This window comes from Brachycentrus maculatus, unplaced genomic scaffold (assembly GCF_059751285.1).
Source record: "Brachycentrus maculatus isolate JH-2025_06_01 unplaced genomic scaffold, ASM5975128v1 h1tg000202l, whole genome shotgun sequence".
NCBI lineage: Eukaryota > Metazoa > Arthropoda > Insecta > Trichoptera > Brachycentridae > Brachycentrus > Brachycentrus maculatus.
The window spans coordinates 2,377,786-2,398,021 of NW_028280953.1; the positions used below are offsets into that span (position 1 = coordinate 2,377,786).

Sequence of the window (20,236 nt, forward strand, 5' to 3'; positions counted from 1 at the left end):
TGGTATACAAATCAGAGTAACTGACAGCAATAATAATTTAATAGTTTTGTATAGTTTGTTACTGTAACCTTTATGTATTCTATACATTCCCATATTGTACCTATCTATTACCTATGACTACAATTATAGCTTAAAATTGAAGCACAGCCCTGTAGCATTTCACTTGACAGTTACACTTACCTTAGTTATTATTCAAGTGTTGAATATTATGGATTATTGATATGTATACCTTTGATTTGAAAAATAAAATAAAACTTTAATAAAAATGCGTTTTATTTATTAGATTTACTTCTACTCAGTTGAAATATTTTAGACCGTCCCTTTTAATTGCAAATGATTAATATCTGTGCCCCAACCATATACACGAGAAACCGTCAAATATTTTATTATAGTAACAGCCAGACATTGTCTGGATTCAATACTCCTATACAACAAAGGCAAAACGTCAGCAATGATTTCATGGACCATATCGATATCTGTAATTTGTCACTTCCTGACTATAACGCGATAATAATAACAATATTTCAGGCTAATGCATAATTATGTATTCCTAATTAGGAATTCCTTGTTTAATGTGGTCATCCTTGTTTAAATAAATACTTTTCGAACCAATAATATAGGTGCTTAAAATCAGAAAACATGTTATTTTATCATAAAGTACACAACATGTAATATATTATGTACAAATTAGCTATGGCCGTTACTAAAGGGAAAAAAATACTGATCAACAAGTTGTTTTGAAATGCCAAAGCCAAAGTGTAATCGATGCTCTGGACCAAATTTTCTGTATCCTCGCTCTTCATCTGGCTACATAAATAATCGAGTTCTTCGTAAATAAACACATAAATTGCAACCATTTCAAATCACCAAAAGCGATTAAAGAAATTAAAAACCCTATTTTGTTTTTAAACCAACTGGTTGAAAACGTTTTAAACTACCTTCACATTTATGGTCATAAAACATTATCAAATTAAAAATGAACATTATGACAATTTCCTTGAAAGAAATGCGGAAATCCATTACATCGAAACAAAAAAAAATGGCCAATAAAAACGTCCAAAATTATATACCTTTTCTAATAAGAAATAATTTTCAAGTTTAGCTAATAATCAAATTTGGCCACTTTTTTTTCTTGGCGGCAACACTTTGTATTTTGACTACGTGACAGTAATCGCGCATGCGTACAATGTTTAGGTAGTATTGTAAGCTCGGTACTAAAGTTTCCGAGTTTAGATATTAAAATATCTCTGTTCTAGTTCCTCTAATGAGAAGTAACGAAGATAGAAAGAGATAAAATTAAGCTGAAACTAATGATGTGCCCATTGTTGTGAACTAAATAATCGACTATGATTCAAACCGAGATATCCGGATAATATGAGCGATATCGATATTGCATTTTACATGCAGACTTACAAAATATTTTTGGTTAGAATTTTTACTTATGAATTAAAATTACAGCAATCTCAATCATGAAAAAGAAGACACAGGCGATTATGCTAATATAATTGCCACTTAAAATGGAAAATGATAAATGGTTTCTCATAAGCCGTAGCTATACTAGAGTCATTTGGATAGAATGTAAATAAATAATAATTGACGTTTAAAATAACTCTGAAAATCAAAATAATCCGACAACCAGGTTTATTATCTAGACTTATAAAAAATGCTACAAACTTTAAGTTATTATTTTTATTTCTATTATATTTATATCTATAAAATTAAAATCTCTATTTATGTATGAGTAAATGAACGAGATATGGCCGATCGATATAAATAACAATATATTTAAAAGAAGTTGTTACTTCATTTGGTTTTCAGATACGATAATTTAAAGCTAATCACGCTTATCAGTGCAAAAACTTTATTTTATGACAATTTGACATCAAAAACTTAAGCTGGAAAGAAACATAAACCGAGAAAAAAATACTATCCTAATCGAGTAATCAAAAAATAACAGTTTCCCATCAGTCACATCTCTAACGTGAAGAAGGTGTGACTGTGAATTAAATTTCAATATTACGATTTACTAAACTTGCAATCTAAGGCGAGAACGGGGCTTCGAATTTCAGTAAACAAAGTGGCTGTTGTTTATTTCAGTCAGTGATTTTTTTCATGCGCTATTGGCGGGTGTTAAAATAATATTGTTCATTTTGTATCTTTTAACTTAAAAACAATACATCAGATTTAAATTGCAGTACGCAGATACTATTAAGGTAAACAAAAGCATGCTGTATTATTTATGTAATATATTTTGAAACCGAAAACATGTTTTCATAATAGGAATATGTAAATATGTTTATCGCTTCTTTTTAGGCTTCGATAAATGTTTCTAATTTATTCAGTTAGCAATTGTTGGTTGATTTTAAATACGTTTTTAATTTATGAATCAATTGTTCAATTTATATAACATTTGTATTCAAGTCGCGTTTATTTTTATCGCTAAGATATAAATAACACCGTCCTCATTTTCATATAAATATTTTTGGGCGTGTTCAATCGACCATGCGTATTAGTTTTTTTCTATAATGTTGAATGAAAAGTATAGCAAATATATATATCTTACATCACGCACTATCCCGCAAGGGTAGGCGGGGAGGATGAAACACCATTAACACTTTATTTAATCCATACCTACATGTTTCGCTTCTTCTACATTTATAAATTTTTATATTTAATGAACACGTGGATTTGTTTTAGTTATATTATAAACACACATTTTTAATCTTTTATGAATGCCTTAGAAAATATATTTATTCTGAATGATTCAAAATACAAATTCGCATCGTTAACATAAAGTCTAACCCTTTTCTGCGCCCAATGGTGCAAAGGGCACTGAATCGCATCGACACATTGTTATCTTCGTCGTCAATTATATTAAGGCAATGACATCTACTACGAATGATGTATTAATACATTTATTGATTTGGCGTTTAATTTGTAGTACTCCATTTTAATTTATGTATTAATTGTTAATCAAACATTCGTTTGAAAATAAACTAGGCTAAACAATTGTCACAATATTAATATTAATTTCATGTGTTTTTTAACAATAAAATACAACTAAGTAGAATTAAAAAAATCTGTTTGAGTTAACAATAAAATCATAAATGTATATTACAAATTTAGCAGAAAAAATTAAGTAATTATTTCAAATACAATGTACAGTTATTTTCAAAAGTATTTTTATTTTATTAATGTAAAAAATTATCTTATTTACACTTTTTCAAACCCTCATCCGCACCCGATGGTGCATAGGGCACTGCATCATATAAACGCAGTGTTTATATTGATATCAATCCGCTTGTCTTATTTACAACTTGTCAAAAATAGTGTCACGCGTTTTATCGCAAGACAGGGACACCCGTACTAATGCGCAAAGGCAAATAGCTGCAAGTTAAAAACAGTATTTTTAAGATAAACGAGTGTAAAGTCAACTTTAAGTGATGCTTTTGCCAACAACAGTTGCATCAAATTAATAAAATTTTGCGGCTATTTGGATAATGAATATCTCGGTAACGGAAAGAGATCGTGTTACGCCAAACAGCCGCAACTTGAATTACGGCTAGTTAGTTGCCTTTACAAATTAGCCTACACTATAATCAGTTGTAAGTCGTGTGCGTCTAAAGGCCGCAAATTTTGTCTTCAAGTTTTTCACAGAACCTTTTTTTTCAAATATTTTTAATGTAATTTGATATGGTCGGTAGGTACTATCTTTTTTGCAAGTGAGGTTTATTTAACGCATGGTTAGTTCATTATTGTATTATTACCTTGAAATGTGAAGGCCTCTAAAATAATGTGCATTGTTTCAAATGTGAGATGTGAATGGCTTCCATGACTAGACATTACATAAAAACCGGTATAATTATTCGAGTTTTTAAAATTACGTAATTTAAATGATGTAACAAAAGATAAAGCACTGAATAATTAACTACATTTTAATCGATCTGGTCCAAATAACGCAATACCGCGGTGGATTTGGCGGTCATTTTAAAAATCTCCGGCTGTCATTTTATCATTTTTATATTCTTGATGTTAATCGTTGATTCTCTTTATTTTTAAATGTCGTGTGAACGTGTCACACTATCATTATCAGTTAATATTTTTGCTTTTAAATTCATAAGTAAAAATCACTGTTCTTGTTATTTTTTTCTCTCGCCATTATGAAAAAATCGCACATAATAAATTTCACTAAAAATTCGGAAAAAACAAGAAATTAATCATTACTGTTTATTTTTTTTTATTTCCGTTTTTATTCATTGCTTTAGTTATTTTTAATACGAATTACTTTTGATACACATATACAAGAATGAGTGTTGCTATTTCGAAAATTGGTATATTTTTCGTAATTCGGTCTATTCAATTGAAAAATAACGAGATTTGATTTTGGTAAAGTCTGATGTAGGCATTTTTATAACATGTTCAAATAATGAAATAAAATACATAATTGTACTTGTCTTTCTGATGTATATTATTATTATTTTAAAAATATTTCCTAAAATATTAATTTACTTATATATTTATATATAATTTATTTATTCAAATCAAACACTGATATTTAGAGTCTATTAAATTGTATTTTATTTTTAAAACACAGGAAAATAAATTTTGTGACAATTGTCACAAATTTTATTTTATAATACGTCGATGTGGGTAATTTTAAATACTTTACTCATAATGCAAAATTACAACTTTTAAAAGTGAAAGCCAAATTCAATATAAAAAAAAATACTACCTGACTAGATTTTAAACCATTATTTCTTTTTTTAATTTTGTATGATTTTTAAAAAAAATGTATTACATTTATTCATTTAAAAAATACAGTTGTACGATTATAAAAATGACTGAAAATATTTATTTATACAAGTTGTTCGGCAGATATTTTTTTTTCATTATTCCTATTCATTCATTTCACTTTACGGATGATATATCGCTCACTCCTTTCAATAATGTGATCGATCAAAAAACTAGATTTTTCAGAAGATCGTTTTTAAAGTTTAAAAATATAATAAAATGTATCTTTTTAGGTAAAACCTGAAGGTTTTTTCTCCATTTGAAAAATATTGAGTATACATATTTAAAAAAAAAATTAATGCAAAATCAACACTTTCTACCCTGTAGCGAGTAAATATTAAGTTAAAAGTATGCCTCTTTTGCTGGGATATGTTCAGACTTCCATCTTCCCTTCGTATAGAAACAAAAGATACTTGGCCTCAATTGCCTTAAAAAATTATATTTGGTTGAATTTTTCTCACTGATTGTATTGTTTTCTTTTATTTATTTATTTCTGATCAATATCAAACAATATCAATAGTATTCAATCGTTATCTCACTTCAAATACATTTATTTATATTATGTCTGTAAATAGCACCGTTATTTTTTATCAGTTTAAGATTAAAATACCTTATCAATATTTTTTAAAGTTTTCGAAATGTGGGAAAATATCTTAAATTTATCGGTCAAAAGATCAAATCGATTGTCGTATTTTGTTTTGTTTCAGTAGTCACAAACCTCGGAAAGATGAGCACCGATTTGGAAGGCATCCTGAAGTTGGCTGATTTGCAGATCAACTATACTTTGGATGATAGGAAATCCAGTAAGATTCTGTTATTGCTTTCTGACTTACTGTTTCTGTAATGAATAATAACACTGGCCAACAATTTACAACTTTTGTTTTGCAACTTGTATGAAAATACCTGATCTTTATGCACTTTGCATAGATGAATTCAAAAACGAAAGAAAAAAAATGTAGCATGTCAGATTTTTTAGTTATGGATATTTTTAATTCTAAAATTGACTAATGTTTATCTTATTATTTATGTACGAATATATATAAACATATAATGCTATCGTATCAATATTAATAAGTTAATATATTTCCACTGTTACTCCATAGTTATCGATACTTTTTTTGAATCTCTTAGTCCTTAGACTAAAACATGTCTAGATACCAACCACTATTACGGTTTCAACGTATGGGGTCCATACAAACAATAATATGACTGTAACATCAAACCTTGACGTGATACAAGCTTGTCACCATATACACTTTGAATAAAATCGATTAACTTAGTCCAAATCAGTCATCAAAATTTCAGTTACAAAATCATTGTTGGCCAGTGTAATCAGGGCCTTTTTTCCATGTAACGCGGTGGAACAGCGTTCCGGCACCTTTTTTCACATATATATATATATATATATATATATATATATATATATATATATATATATATATATATATATATATATATATATATATATATATATATATATATATATATATATATATATATATATATATATATATATATATATATATATATATATATATATATATATATATATATATAAATATATATATTTTATATTTTGTCCGCCTCCATAGTGTAATGGTCAGCACGCTCGGCTACCGTTCTGGAGGTCCCGGGTTCGATTCCCAAGGGGGGTAAAATAAATAGAAGTGATTTTTTCACTGTCATATTTATTCAATATTATCCTGGACTGGTACCTGAAGCGGAGGGCTGATCACCTTTCCTTCATGTGTAAACGATCAAGATAACACTTCGTTTATATGACGCAGTGCCCTATGCACCATTGGGGTGCGGTTAAGGGTTTTATTATTTTTAAATCAATTAGACGAAACAATGTTTGCGCTTACATAATTGCAATCTATATTTATATAATTCGTCAAAATGATCGGAGAAGTTACTTTAAATTATATTAAAATTATATTTTATTATGATTTGTTTTAGTAAAAAGCTTGACATGAAGTCTTGGGACTTTTTTTGTTTAAAAAAAGCCCTGATAATTATAATAACAATTTGGATAATTTATATAGCGCCATTTTCATAAAATACTACCTCAGGAGCGCTTGAGACTTCGATAATAATATAATGAAAATGAAACTAGGTTTTCACATTTTTGAGTGTCCACTAACTACCTACTTTAAAAAATGTCAATGTGGGTTTTTGCAATCTTTTCAAGCTATAGAATTCATCTTAAAATAGGATCCAAGCTGTCACGTTGACGGTGTCAACTGTCATCATCAACTTGACAGCTTATATCCTATTCATGATAAAATTCATAGGTTTCAAAACATCCTTATTGACTTTTTTGATGAAACATCCTAGGTCTACACCTATTGTTGGCCGATTATGTCCAAATTTGTCCAAAAAACTTGATATTTAAATGAAAATGTCAACTATTGAAATTTTTATTTTTTAAAACAGGTTTTTTTTTTACAAAAAACAAAAACTGTTGCTGAAAATCAAACTTATTTTTATTCACAGGTTCTCCTAAAAAGCTTCCTCCAATATTATGTCATTTAAGCACCCAGAGAGATTCTCCCGACGATTGTGAAGTTGAAGTCTACGGCTCCCAGCTGCCTCAAGGTAAGATATTACTGTTTTTTAATGCATTTGAAATGTGGTCTGATTAAGTCTATAAGGATGTCGAGTAAGCTAAGAGTGGATTATCTTTGTGAAGAAATAGTAGAATGGCGCTGGAATAAAAAAGTTTTTTATTCGTAGATGCTCCGATTGCGCTGTGCCTCGGAGAGGGGGCGGCCAGCGCGTGCTCGGCCGGCGTGCGGGGGCTGCAGGTGAACCTGTCCCCTGGGGGCGCGGGGGCGCAGGGCCTGCTGCAGGCGGCCAGGAGGGCCTTCAGCGAGGTGTTCCGCAGGGCCAGGGAACACCACTCGCAGTGAGTCTCACAACTGTCAACACTAATTACCCTTTTACATTCTTTGATTCCGATCAGTACCCAAATAGTAAATAGGGCATAATAGCAATATATTGACAAAGTGTTAATTGGAGTATGCATAGGACCTGTAATTGCCCTGGCCTCCATTTTTTTGTCTAAACACATTGTTCGCAGAAAACACATCAAAAAGTGCATTTTACATACTGTTGGTAGAGAGCGGAAAATGCTTAAAAGCGTTCTATTTGCTTACTTTTGGTAGAGCGCAAAAGATGCCAAAAAACATTTTAAAGATCGGAATTGGGTTTGCGGGTACTTGTGATTAGTATATGACCCTAATTAATACACTAATTAGGATCAGGATCGATTAAAAAACCACCCGGCAAAAATGTGTTAATACGCTTCTTTATCTATTGTGAATTACCAATTAAATCTTGATATATATATATATAATAATCTTTGTCTTTATAAGCGCCCTTGAGGTAGTATTTTACAAAAATGGCACTATATAAATTATCCAAATTATTATTATTATAATAGACAATCCTGTCAAATTTTTTAGGGGTGTTTATCTCATCGGACATGGAATAGGAGCTCTTCTGGCCGCCAAGCTGCTCGCAGATAAGCAGTTTTTTGAAGAATGTCCGTCTTCTCATCTGCTGCAAGCGGTCTACCTCATCTCCGGGATATACGATGTGCAAGATGAATCTATCCAATGCCTGTTACGATCCGGAGAGCTTAAACCGGGCGAAATGAAATCTCCTTGCGGTTCGCCTCCCCAAAACCCACCAAAGAAACCGTCACTTATTGAAAATCTAGTCAACAACCACCAGTCATTCGTCGATAGGAACAACGTCTCTTTTATATGCGATCTAAGCAACCAGTGCCCGCAGTTCGATAACATATACTCTGACGAATCGAAGAAATGCCGCAAGGCTCACGGGATCCAGTTGACTCCGGAAGAAAACCTGAAAATATCCCCCGTTTTTCAGCAAATAATGCCGGATTTCAATACTCCAGTGTTGAGAAACGAATGCCCGAAAAACAGGTGCAGTGTCGACTTCGATATGATGTCGTCCGCGCTGGAAGAACTGAAAATTATTAGGATGCTAACGGACCAATCCGGAGATTTCTCACCGCTGTTTCAAAATTTTCACCATCTGAGGAAAATCGGCATGAGGGTTTACATCTTCGCGGCCGAACAAGACGGAGTCAGCATCTCTAAGCAATCTCGAGACATGTTCGACTGCCTAGCCGACGGATGTGATCAGGAAGACATGCATTTCCAAGTCAGAGACAAGGTCGACAGGGCTAAAATGAGGGAATTACTGCGACAAGATGATAATTTTCTCATCCGCCTTTTGAGGTACGATATCATCAAGTATGTCCGTTAATTTCTCCGCAACTTTTATTCATCTAGTTACCGCTTTACTTAGTTTTAAGATAAATTTTTATAACGCATATGTGCCTTTTGTGTATGAAGAATGCAGCTCCGATTTATTCTTATATCGTAAAATCTTATCTCCATGAATTTACGACATTGAGATAAGAAGTTCTATTTATATAATGTTATTTTTTTCAATGCAAACTGTATCTAAACTGTATAAAGAGTTTTGAAAAAAAGGAAAAATATAAATTTACCATGTATAACAGAGTGTAGAAACAGAAGCGGAAGTGCCCTTTTGCTATATATGCAATACTTAATAACACTACTACTTCATAATACATTTAAATTATATATGAATTTCCATGTATATCTATAATATTATGTTACCAGAAAAGTAAGGTCATATTTCATTTTGTTGTTTTATAGATTTATGAGAACATGAACATACGTAATTTACAACGCTATACCTCGGTAATGTTGATGTGATGTATTTATTTTACGCCAAGAAATCATATACAATGGAATCCGTTTATTGTGATAACAATACCTGCCTGATGATAACATTAAGCATAATAAAAAATATACTTGATTTTTTAAATATAGCTAAACAAAATTACACATAATTTATTTTTAAAAATACAAATATTTTTTAATTTTGACTATAAAGACGTCTTCCGTTGAGTTAAAAAACTGTTGAATGAAATCTTCATATTTGTAAAGTATATTTTTGAAATACCCTGTGTTATGTATAGAACACCATAAGATTCAGACATCTTCTTTTACCATATCCGCTCCCTATGTGGAGCATATAGAGTCCATGAACTGTCTCCAGGCTTTTCTGTCGGCCGCCAGCTCCCTTGCATCCTCTCAAGTCAGATCCGCATCACAAAGTTCAGACGAGAACTGCCGACGAATCGTCAGCAGTGGTCGTCCTGGGCGGCGCGAACCTGATGCCTTGTAAAGAGGCAAGCTTGATGGCAGCTCTCGGGAGGCATGTGGAGTACATAGCCTTGCCAACTGAATCGCCTTTTCTTGATGACTATTTGCGTTGTTTATTTCAGACATAAGTTCTAAAAATCCATAGCATACACACAGATTACTCTGTAATCATCTATCAATACATCCTCTATCCTCATAACTAAACTGACCATTTATTTTTGTCCTCAAAACGGGACATCTACCAATTTTTAAATAATAGTATGTATATTCAAGAAAACACATATTTTTTCATAGTTTTTATATAAAAAGAAAACGAATGTTGATAAAGAATTATCGTTATTTAAAAGGAATAAGTAATATAAATATGAAAAAAAATATGTTGTTATATATTTTGGTGATGAACGAATTTTCTTAAGGATAAGTGAGTTTGCTTTTAAATAAGAATGGAATTCTTTGCAGGATTTATAAAAAATTAGCTAATAATCGCTTAATCGCTTTAAGTACTCCGACTTGTAATTGTGTTTTTTCTGTCGTCCACAATTTATTCATCTGTGAAAAGACTCTTTCTAAGGGCGCATTTGTTCCGGGCAAGCATAAAATGTTTTCAATAATTACTCTTAAGTTTTTATAGTTCAAATTATTATTACGAAAGTGTTGGAACAATTCAATCTAACGATTTTACTACGGCTATACTACAAACTACTGTCAATTTTTTGCACTATTTTTAAAAATTGTTACTGTGTGTTGCTCTTTTTTTGAAAACGGGACATTTCGACGTCCCGAAACATTACTTGGGGACAACGGGACAGGCTATCTAAAAACGGGATGGTCCCGTTCAAAACAGGACATATGGTCACTTTACTCATAACTAATATGATGTACTGAAATTTAAACCTATAAAACTAAACATGCTCACTCTGCCCTCCCTAAAGCTCGTATACTGGTGACGTTAATGAAGAATCCTTTTAACTACATATCGTGGGTACACTTGCAAAAAACGTCAATTCTAAAATCTCTGTTTAATAGTCCCGGTTATTTAAAGATTTTAGCCTGAATAAAATACCCGCTATTAAACTTAAAGTTGAATTTACTTTTAAAACCACATAAATATGACATTTCAAACTACTTGGTGTATTTGCCAGTTAATATAACGTTAAAAACTTTATAATACTGCATCATTGAGTTAAAATTGCATATTTACGAGTTAACGTTTTTTGCCAGTACACCCAAAATATGTAAGAATAATTGTCCGAAATTTTATTTACAATATTGCAGAAATTCCCCTAGAACTTACATTTTTTGTACAAATATCTGTCACTAGAATTGATGACAATAGCCATTTTTTTCTACAAAATAATTGAACATGTGAAATTTTGGGACAGCGTGATTATAATTAAATTAAGCATTTGATAACATCATTTTCTCTCACAATAAACGGCCTTCTTTGTATGTAATTGCTGTGTTTTCTAAGTCTTTGTATACTGCCCATATTATAATGCATAATATTAAAATAATGATTAAACATTTTATACTTTTTATACTTTTTTGAATATGTAGTTTTAAATTTGCTTGCTTGAGGTGAAATGGTTGTTCACACATTGATTGCATACTTTACCTACTGCTTTATATAAACTCTCGCAAATTGATGTATTTTTGTTATTGTTTAAGGAAGTTTATTGCATATTTTTAAAAAAAAGCTAATTATTTTTGCTACTCATGTAACTGACACTGCTTGTCAATTTTTTTTTTCTTATTTTACATTTTACCTAACCGAACAAAAGTGATATGGTTACGTTAGGTTAAGAAGTTAGATTAGGTTGGGTCATTAAGTTCTTTAATTTTACTAAAATTATACAAATATATTTTTACTGATACATGTTTTATACATTTTTAAAGAAAAAAAAGGAATAATCTACTAACATCACATTTTTTCAATACTGTAGATCATTTTTATATATATTTTTTGCAATATTTCAAACTCTGTTACCATATTTTTAAAGTGATTTTTCTGAAGACTGAAAAAACCTTGTTTTAATTTTTCAACACAATTTGAAAATATACACAGGTGTACAATATTTATTACGCTGAAAGTGGGTATAAATATATGTATAAAAGTAAAAAGTCAACAACAAGGTGGAAAAGTGTCCAATATCTTTTATTTTACATTTTTTTTATACATATAGTACCATTAAAAAAAAACTACTACTAGGGGTATTATAATGGGTAATAGAAGCCCTTTTTAAAGATATGTTTTTATATTTCATTTATATAATTTCAATCTAGTAACTATAGGATTGGGTCAAGTTATTGTCCAGTATCATGAACTGAATCGGATGTTTTTTTTTGCAATATCTCTTTTTGTTATTTTATATTAAAATATTTTTTTGAAGGTTAAAAATATATTGTCATATTTTGATGAATTATTGAAAGTTTTTCATGAAAATCATCAGAATGAACAAAATTTAATGGTAATTTTTTTGATTATCGGTTAGTACTATCCAAGTTATACTTGTTTGAATAAATGAGGTTTGCTGTAGATCTATTTATAGTCATTTTATCGATATATCTTCCTGTAACATTTTTACCTCCCTGTAATAAAGGAATCTTATATTTTTGTCATAATATTGGCACCTACTTCTTTTACAAACCTAAATATTTTATACCACAATATAGCATTCAAGAAGCCAATTACTGCCTATAATGAAATGTACTCGTATGTATGTACTAAATATATTTTAATGATTTATGTTTTCCGTGTTCCAATGAAGGTTACAGACATAAACATTTATTTTTATTACCATAATATACTTACTGCTATGCCAAATAATGTATTTTATACAAATTGTGTATTTTATTATATATTAAATATTTACAAATTAAAGTACTAAAATTATTTCGTTTCTTTTTTGCTTCCTTTTTACTTATAGTTAATTACCAATATAACAAATGACAGTTTTGCTTTTGTTTCCACACATTTGAGGTATACTATGAAAATGGCGCTATTTCAATTATCCAATTTATTATCATTACACATTCTTATTGCCTATCTGTATGCATTGTGAAAAGAGCATTGCATTTCATTTATCCAATTTTATCATAATTGTGATTAAAAAAATGTCCGCCTCCGTGATGCAGTGATTAGCTTGTTTAGCTACATCGATGGAGGTCCCGGATTCAATTCCAAGAGGGAGGAGGGGTGAAAATAAATATTGGTGATTTTACACTCTAATATTTATTTTATATCATCCTCGCCTGGTTCCTGCTGCGCAGTAGTAATCATCTTGCCTTCATGAAAGTCAAGATAACACTGCATCACTACCATGCAGTGCCCTATGCATCATTGGGTGCGGATAAGGGTTAGAAGAAGAAGAAGAATAATAAGGGTTTTTTCAAATAATTTTTCTTGTACTATTCTTTTGGTCTCTATTCAGGCGCTTTTGAAAATTGTATTTATACAATTCGCTCATTTGTAGCCAAATTATTTTTACAATTGCAACACATTTTGTTCATAGATTTTTGACAACTACTGTCATCAAGACAAAATCGTTTTTCTATGGAGTCTTTCCGAAGGGTTGTCAATTTCACGTGTTTTGATTGATTAAAACAACTTGCATTTTAATAGACAAGTGAAAAATTATTGTCTAAGATGGATTTCATCATCGACACTGTCGGAGATGAGGACTTTATTAATAAAGATCAAAATATTGGAGAAATCGATGAAAATGAATTCGCAAACGGTATGTTTACTTTGAGGTTAAAATGTATTTGAAATCGGCAGTCAGTTGTAAGCAAACATAACTGATTTTGGCTTGCATTATTTTAAGGCGACTAAGTATTGTTGGGAAATTAACTTGCTTGTCAACATATGATTCTTCATGTTGACAAAAATTAAATTTTTATGACAGCTAAACTTAAAATTATTGGTTTTATGTTTTACAGCCAGCCAGGAAACCCTCGATAAAATATTGAGCCGTGTGAAAATATCGTATGAAGAAATATGCGCCGATGAAGAAAAAGACTTAGCATTATTTAAAAGGACTTCGACACAGAAATCAGACGCCATTATCGATAATTTCTATTCAGAAATGGGCTGGGGAGAGAGTGCCGGCGATAAAATTAAATCCCACCAACAGAAAAAGCCTTATCAGTTCAACAATATTGATTTGAATACGGGGAAATTCAAGATCAAGTCCGCCACGGTCGATGTTGAGAAGGCAATGAAGAATACGGTACTTACCCCCGGTTTGGAGAAGGAACATAGTCTTCCGGAATATGATATGAGTGACAACAGAAAAAAAGCAATTAGAAAGGTAATATACTATAACACCTCTCTCTCTCTTGTCTGTGTTTCCACTGTGGAGGCATGTACATTTTGTCGACCAGTCGCAAGATTTTCTTCTTCTGGCCCCTTTTTGTGCATCCAAATGGTGCATAGGGCACTGCATCGCATCAAAACAGTGTTACATTGTTAATTACACAAAGGCATGGTGGACAGTCCTGCACTTCAGGTACCAATCCAGGTTAATAGTAAACAAATATCTGAGCGAAAAATCAATAAGCCAATAAGGGTCAGAAAAAGAAGAGCTGATGTTTCACTGAGTTATATGCAAATTGTTTTCTTATCATTCATCGTTCACTTTGTGTAATACCACTTAAAAACTCTACTTCACGACTACCGGTTTCGGAATAACCATTCCGTCGTCAGGTCAACCATAGATTAAAGTGAAATTGCTATGGTCTCTCTAATTTATATAATTATTTAAAAGAGAGAGAATGAAGATAAAAGAATCAAAATGGGAATATTTTCTTTGTCTTGAAGTTGAATCCAATTGGTTATTTATTATATTCTCAATATTATTAATATTTAAAGCATTTACTTTGTGGTTAGTCATTTTTACTTATTTATTTTTTTACAAAAATGTTAATAAAATTAGTATATAACCACTCACCGAGATTTTTACGTCTACCGGTTTCGAGACGTACCCGTCTCTTCGTCAGGACAATCACTAACACAGCATGCAAACAATACTACCCTTCACCACCATAGCACCATTTACACACTCAAAACTACATTTATTTAAACTACGGTTATTTATTATCTACAAAGTTAACAATGCTTTTGATATATTATCTCAAATATAAATTGTTTTCTCTTACAGAGCGCACGAGAAAAGACAAAGGGACCTTCCTGGTTTAATATGCCGGCTCCCGAAATCACAGAGGAACTGAAGAACGATCTGCAGGTCTTGAAGATGAGATCCGTGCTGGATCCCAAACACTTCTACAAGAAGAACGACATGGAAGTCCTTCCCAAATACTTCCAGGTACAATTCACAAGATTATTTATCCAATACTTCATCACTCAGACCATTGTAATAAACTATTAAATACATAGTAGAAAAAGTGTTTAATTCTTAAGGATACGGCTTATACACGTAAATGTGGCAGATGCTCCCGTTTACAAAGGATTTAGGTTAATTTACTAGTAAAACACTTGTTTTCTCCCACTTGAGTATTGTGCTTTGTTACAAATAGTTTCAGAAGCTACAGATGCTTCCATACAGGTGTAAACAACTAACTAACTAACCATCACGCCGCTTCCCCGCAGGGGTAAGCAGAGAGAATAGAGCGCAACACCACTCTGTCCTTGCAAACATTCTTCGCCTCTTCCACGTTCATGCATCTCCTCATACATACCCGCCGATTGTTACGACTCCTAACCTGACCACTTTCAAGCATTTGGCATACCTGATCGTGCCATGTTTTTCTCGGTCTTCCTCTGCTTCTTTTCCCGCTAACATTCGCCTCATAAATTTGTTTTACTGTTCTTTCCTCACTCATTCGTTCTACATGTCCAAACTATCTCAACACACCTTTCTTAATTTTATCGATAATGCTTATCTCAGCTTTGCATTCCTTCCTTATTTCACTATTCGTACATCTATCAAACATCGTTTTGTCGCACATTCTTCTGAGAGATCGCATTTCAACTGCATTCAGTCTACTTATATCCTTCTTTTGCCAACTCCATGTTTCACTTCCATACATTAGAGTTGGAACCAGGACTCCGTTGTGCACTGCCAGTTTAGCTTCCGCTGATAGGTTTTTATTTGCTATAACTGTTTTCAGTGCACCATTAACTTTGTTCCCAGCATTCACTCTCCTTTCTAAGTCTTTATCAATCTTTCCATCCCTAGAAAACATACTACCCAAATACACAGGTGTAAACAACCACTTTATATACCTGTAGATGTGTAACTAGTCGTAACATAATATAATACTCAAGTGGTAAAAAGCATGTGTTTCATTTGTAATTTTATTGATTTTTACGCATTGCCTGTACATGGAAAAACCCTGAGATGAAGATCGGCAGCAAGATCAAGATATACAAAACTTGTGTCCGACCCATCATGACGTATGGAATCCAAAGTAGAGCAGACACCGCTGCCACAAAAAACACGCTTAGAGTGTCAAAAATGAAGACTCTGAGGAGCATAACAGGCAAGAGTCTTCGAGATAGACTGAGAAATGCCAAGATCAGGGAAATATGCGAAATCGAAGATGTCGTTAGGTGGGGAAGGCAACGAAGGAGACAATGGTATGCGCATGTGAGGAGAATGGAACCATCCAGACTCCCCCACATCGCATTGTACGGCCAACCCCATGGTAGACGACTCCCGGGCAGACCACCAAAGAGATGGGCCGATAGCTGGGAATCGACGTCGCAGGAGGCTAATCCCTCTTAAAAACAATAAGAAGAAGAAGAAGGGAAGAAGCCTGTACAACATACGGGCAAATAAATGGGCCTTTGCGGATTTGCCTGTACCTTGTGTGTGCGCCAAAAATTGTGCACCCCAGCAAAGAAATAGCTGATTTTAGCATAGTAACGGTGACAGTAGTAGATTATAATGGAGTTATGGGCTAGAAATACAAGGTGGAAAACCTTTGTGTATCTAAGATCAGTCTTAAAAGTAGTTAAAAATGACTTCTTAATAGAAATCTGGAAAATATTGTTATTTAATGCTTTGCAATGTTGAAATATTTCATTATCAGAAATTTTAAAAAAAAGCTGCCCTATTCCCAAATGAATCTTCACCAATTTTTTGACATCTCATCAAAGATGAAGAAGAGTATGGAAGTCTGGGCATTTACGGGGCTGACAACCGTCATAGGCTGGTTTAAGTGAAGCCAGTCTCCACCTTTATCCGCACCCCGATGGTGCATAGGGCACTGCATCATATAAACGCAGTGCTATCTTGATCACATTCATTTTCATATGTTTTTTTGACATTTCAACATGGATGAAGAAGAATATGGAAGTCTGGGCATTTACGGGGCTGACGACCGTCATAGGCTGGTTTAAGTGATCATTTTACACACGTGTAACATTCACCAATTCTACCCATTATTGACAACCACACTACTCAAATTCTTAAATGCCCAGACTTCCATATTCTTCTTCATCTTTGATGAGATGTTAAAAAATAATATGAAAATAACTATAATATGTAATTGGAGATAATCCAGATTTTGTGAACCAGTATTTGGACACACTCAAAATGTTGTTATCTTCATCAAAGCTCATCGCCCAATGGGTTAAACAAGGTTATTTTATAAGTTATAGAAATGTATCTATTAATACATAGGGCATGGAAAAGGTTTTAAATCGTCATGAATATACTGTTGGTAGAGAGCGGGAAACGCTTATAAGCATTCAATTTGCTTACTTTTGGTAGAGTGTCAAAAAACATTGTACAGATCGGAGATGGGTTTGTGGTTACCTGTGATTAGTATACTAACTAGGGTTGGAGTTAATGAAAAAACCTCCTGACAACAATATGTTAATATCATGCAATTATTTTTAGGTTGGAACAGTTATGGATTCTGCCCTTGATCATCAGAATGAGCGTCTCACGAGGAAAGACCGCAAGAGAACCATTGTGGACGAACTGTTGGCCGATGCCGAATTCAACAGATACAACAAGAGAAAATACGCAGAGATCATAGAAGAGAAACGGCAGTCCACCTACAAGACGTATATTAAAGATAAGAGAATGAGAAGTAAGGAGCAGTTCAAGAAGAATAAAAGAGAAAATAAACAGAAGAAAAAAACTTAATTTTATCTTTGTTATTTAAATAAACGTTTTTAAAACAAATCATGTGTTTTATTTTTACTTTTTTTAACCGCCCTATACATACGAATGTACGTGATACGCCCGGTTTTTATTCACCATTCCGCGCTAACTCGTATGACCTACGCGTACGAATGAAATCTGTTCCAAAAATATTTAATGCGTACCGAATACACTGACAAATTTTTGTCAGGTTTCATATCTGACAATATTTTGTGACACAAACGTTGTGATTTTTTTCCTTGTTTATAAAAAAATATGCCTGAAAATAACCCGAAGATAGGATGGTTGAATAGAAAAATATTAACGTTGTTATTACATACACAAATTGTATCACAATTCTTCTTTTCTTACCCTTATCCGCACCCAATGGTGCCTAGGGCACTGCATCGTATAAACACAGTGTTATCTTGATTACATATGAAGGAAAGGCGATCAGCCCTCCGCTTCAGGTACCAGTCCAGGATAATTACAGTGAAAAAATCAATTTTATTTATTTAACCGCCCCCTGGGAATGGAACCCGGGACCTCCAGATCGGTAGCCGAGCATGCTGACCATTACTCACAATATCACAATTACTTACTTTTTTTCTGTTATAAACATATCAACTACCAAAAATTGAATACGACAGGTCTGTCGCTTAAAAAAGGCCCTTCTGGTAACATCCCTCCATCATTTTTTTTATCCTACATGGCAAATACTGCTTACTATTATAAAATATAATGATAAAAGTTTTGATCATTTTGAATTTATACGGAAGCCGAATAATGTAAGTAAGGTCATAAACTTTTTATCTCGTAAAACGTGTCATTGGAATAATACATGTAGGTTTAGATAAGGAATTCCATTGCCTTTTCACATACAAAGATGAGCATTTTATTGTTGTAATTTCCGAGGACTTTTTTTTCAGCATTTTTTCTTTCATTTGAAGTATTATTATTTACAACATTTTTAATTTTGTGTTTATGACATTTTAAATCCTTTTTTTATTATTTTTTCTGCTGTCATGAATTAAGGTAAGTATTCTTTATTTATTTTTTTATTTCTATGGGGGGTGGTGGACATCCTGGTGAAATGAAAATCAAATTACTGATTAAATTGTGTTCTCAGTAATATTATACTAGCAAATATTTTATTCAATACAGAGAAGACTCATTAATTTCAACCTTTCCATTTTCTTACAAAACTTTCGAAATTCAAAACAAGTAAAAAAAGTATTAAAAAAATTTATATTAATCTTTTTCTTAAAATATGAATTCAATTTAAATTGAATTTAGAAGGTTTTCTTTCTTAATGAAGATAATATAAAATTTTTGGTTCCATCAATTTGTCATTCATTCAATTTTGAGTGATCTTCTATTATCCGTGTTCTACCCTTTATTCCTTCTTCATTTCCTCTGCCACATGGCAGTAACGTTCTTTACACTCGAATTCTTTCACGTATTGCTCACTTCTTTCAAGAACGTCATTATTTCAAAATCGTCAATTTTCAGTTGTGCATGTTTTCAGAATGCCCAGAAAATGTACAATATCCCAGCAAAAGAGACATATTTTTAAGTTAATATTTACCCGCTACAAGGCAGAAAGTGTTGTTTTTGCATTTTGAAGAAAAGGTATTGTTTAATTATTTTTTTAAATATACTAAATATATTTCGAATCGAGAAAAAAACCTTCAGGTTTTACCTAAAAAGATCTGTTGCACAGCAAAAAGTTCAATAAGTGGATTGATATTTATTTTTAATACATTGTGTTATATTTTTAAACTTTAAAAACGTCCTCCTGAAAAATCAAGTTTTTTCATATTTCACGTTCTTGAAAGGAGTGAGCGATATGTCATCTGTGTCCTTTCAAATATATTCCACTCCTTTCTCAGTTCTGGACCTCAGGACTAATGCAAGGTGATTACCTTGCGTTCATATGATTAACAAACGTGTTAACGCTGAGTTAATCGAATGCGGTGCCCTATGCACCATTTGGGTATGAGGTGAGTAAAAAAAACATCGTAGATATAGAAAGCATTCGAATTTAAGTTACCGTATACGTAAATCTTATTAGATTAAAAATGTAAATATGAGGACCTC

General features: G+C 32.2%; 2 protein-coding genes across 3 annotated transcripts; both read left to right on the forward strand.

Moving 5' to 3' along the window:
• The first annotated feature begins 1,966 nt into the window (after positions 1–1,966).
• Positions 1,967–9,326, forward strand: LOC148307294 (uncharacterized). Of its 2 annotated transcripts, none has more exons than XM_088263673.1 (5): positions 1,967–2,213; positions 5,502–5,594; positions 7,288–7,389; positions 7,528–7,699; positions 8,259–9,326. In XM_088263673.1, exons 2-5 carry the CDS (start codon positions 5,519–5,521, stop codon positions 9,088–9,090), a joined length of 1,182 nt encoding a protein of 393 aa, XP_088119799.1. In that variant the 5' UTR covers positions 1,967–2,213; positions 5,502–5,518; the 3' UTR covers positions 9,091–9,326. The 2 variants fall into 2 exon arrangements, with proteins under 2 accessions (XP_088119799.1, XP_088119798.1); XM_088263672.1 differs by having other exon boundaries at positions 2,037–2,213; positions 5,499–5,594.
• A 4,241-nt stretch (positions 9,327–13,567) lies between these two features.
• Positions 13,568–18,178, forward strand: LOC148307295 (deoxynucleotidyltransferase terminal-interacting protein 2). The gene is made up of 4 exons (XM_088263691.1): positions 13,568–13,759; positions 13,962–14,332; positions 15,182–15,346; positions 17,888–18,178. Exons 1-4 carry the CDS (start codon positions 13,669–13,671, stop codon positions 18,137–18,139), a joined length of 879 nt encoding a protein of 292 aa, XP_088119817.1. The 5' UTR covers positions 13,568–13,668; the 3' UTR covers positions 18,140–18,178.
• Positions 18,179–20,236: the final 2,058 nt, after the last annotated feature.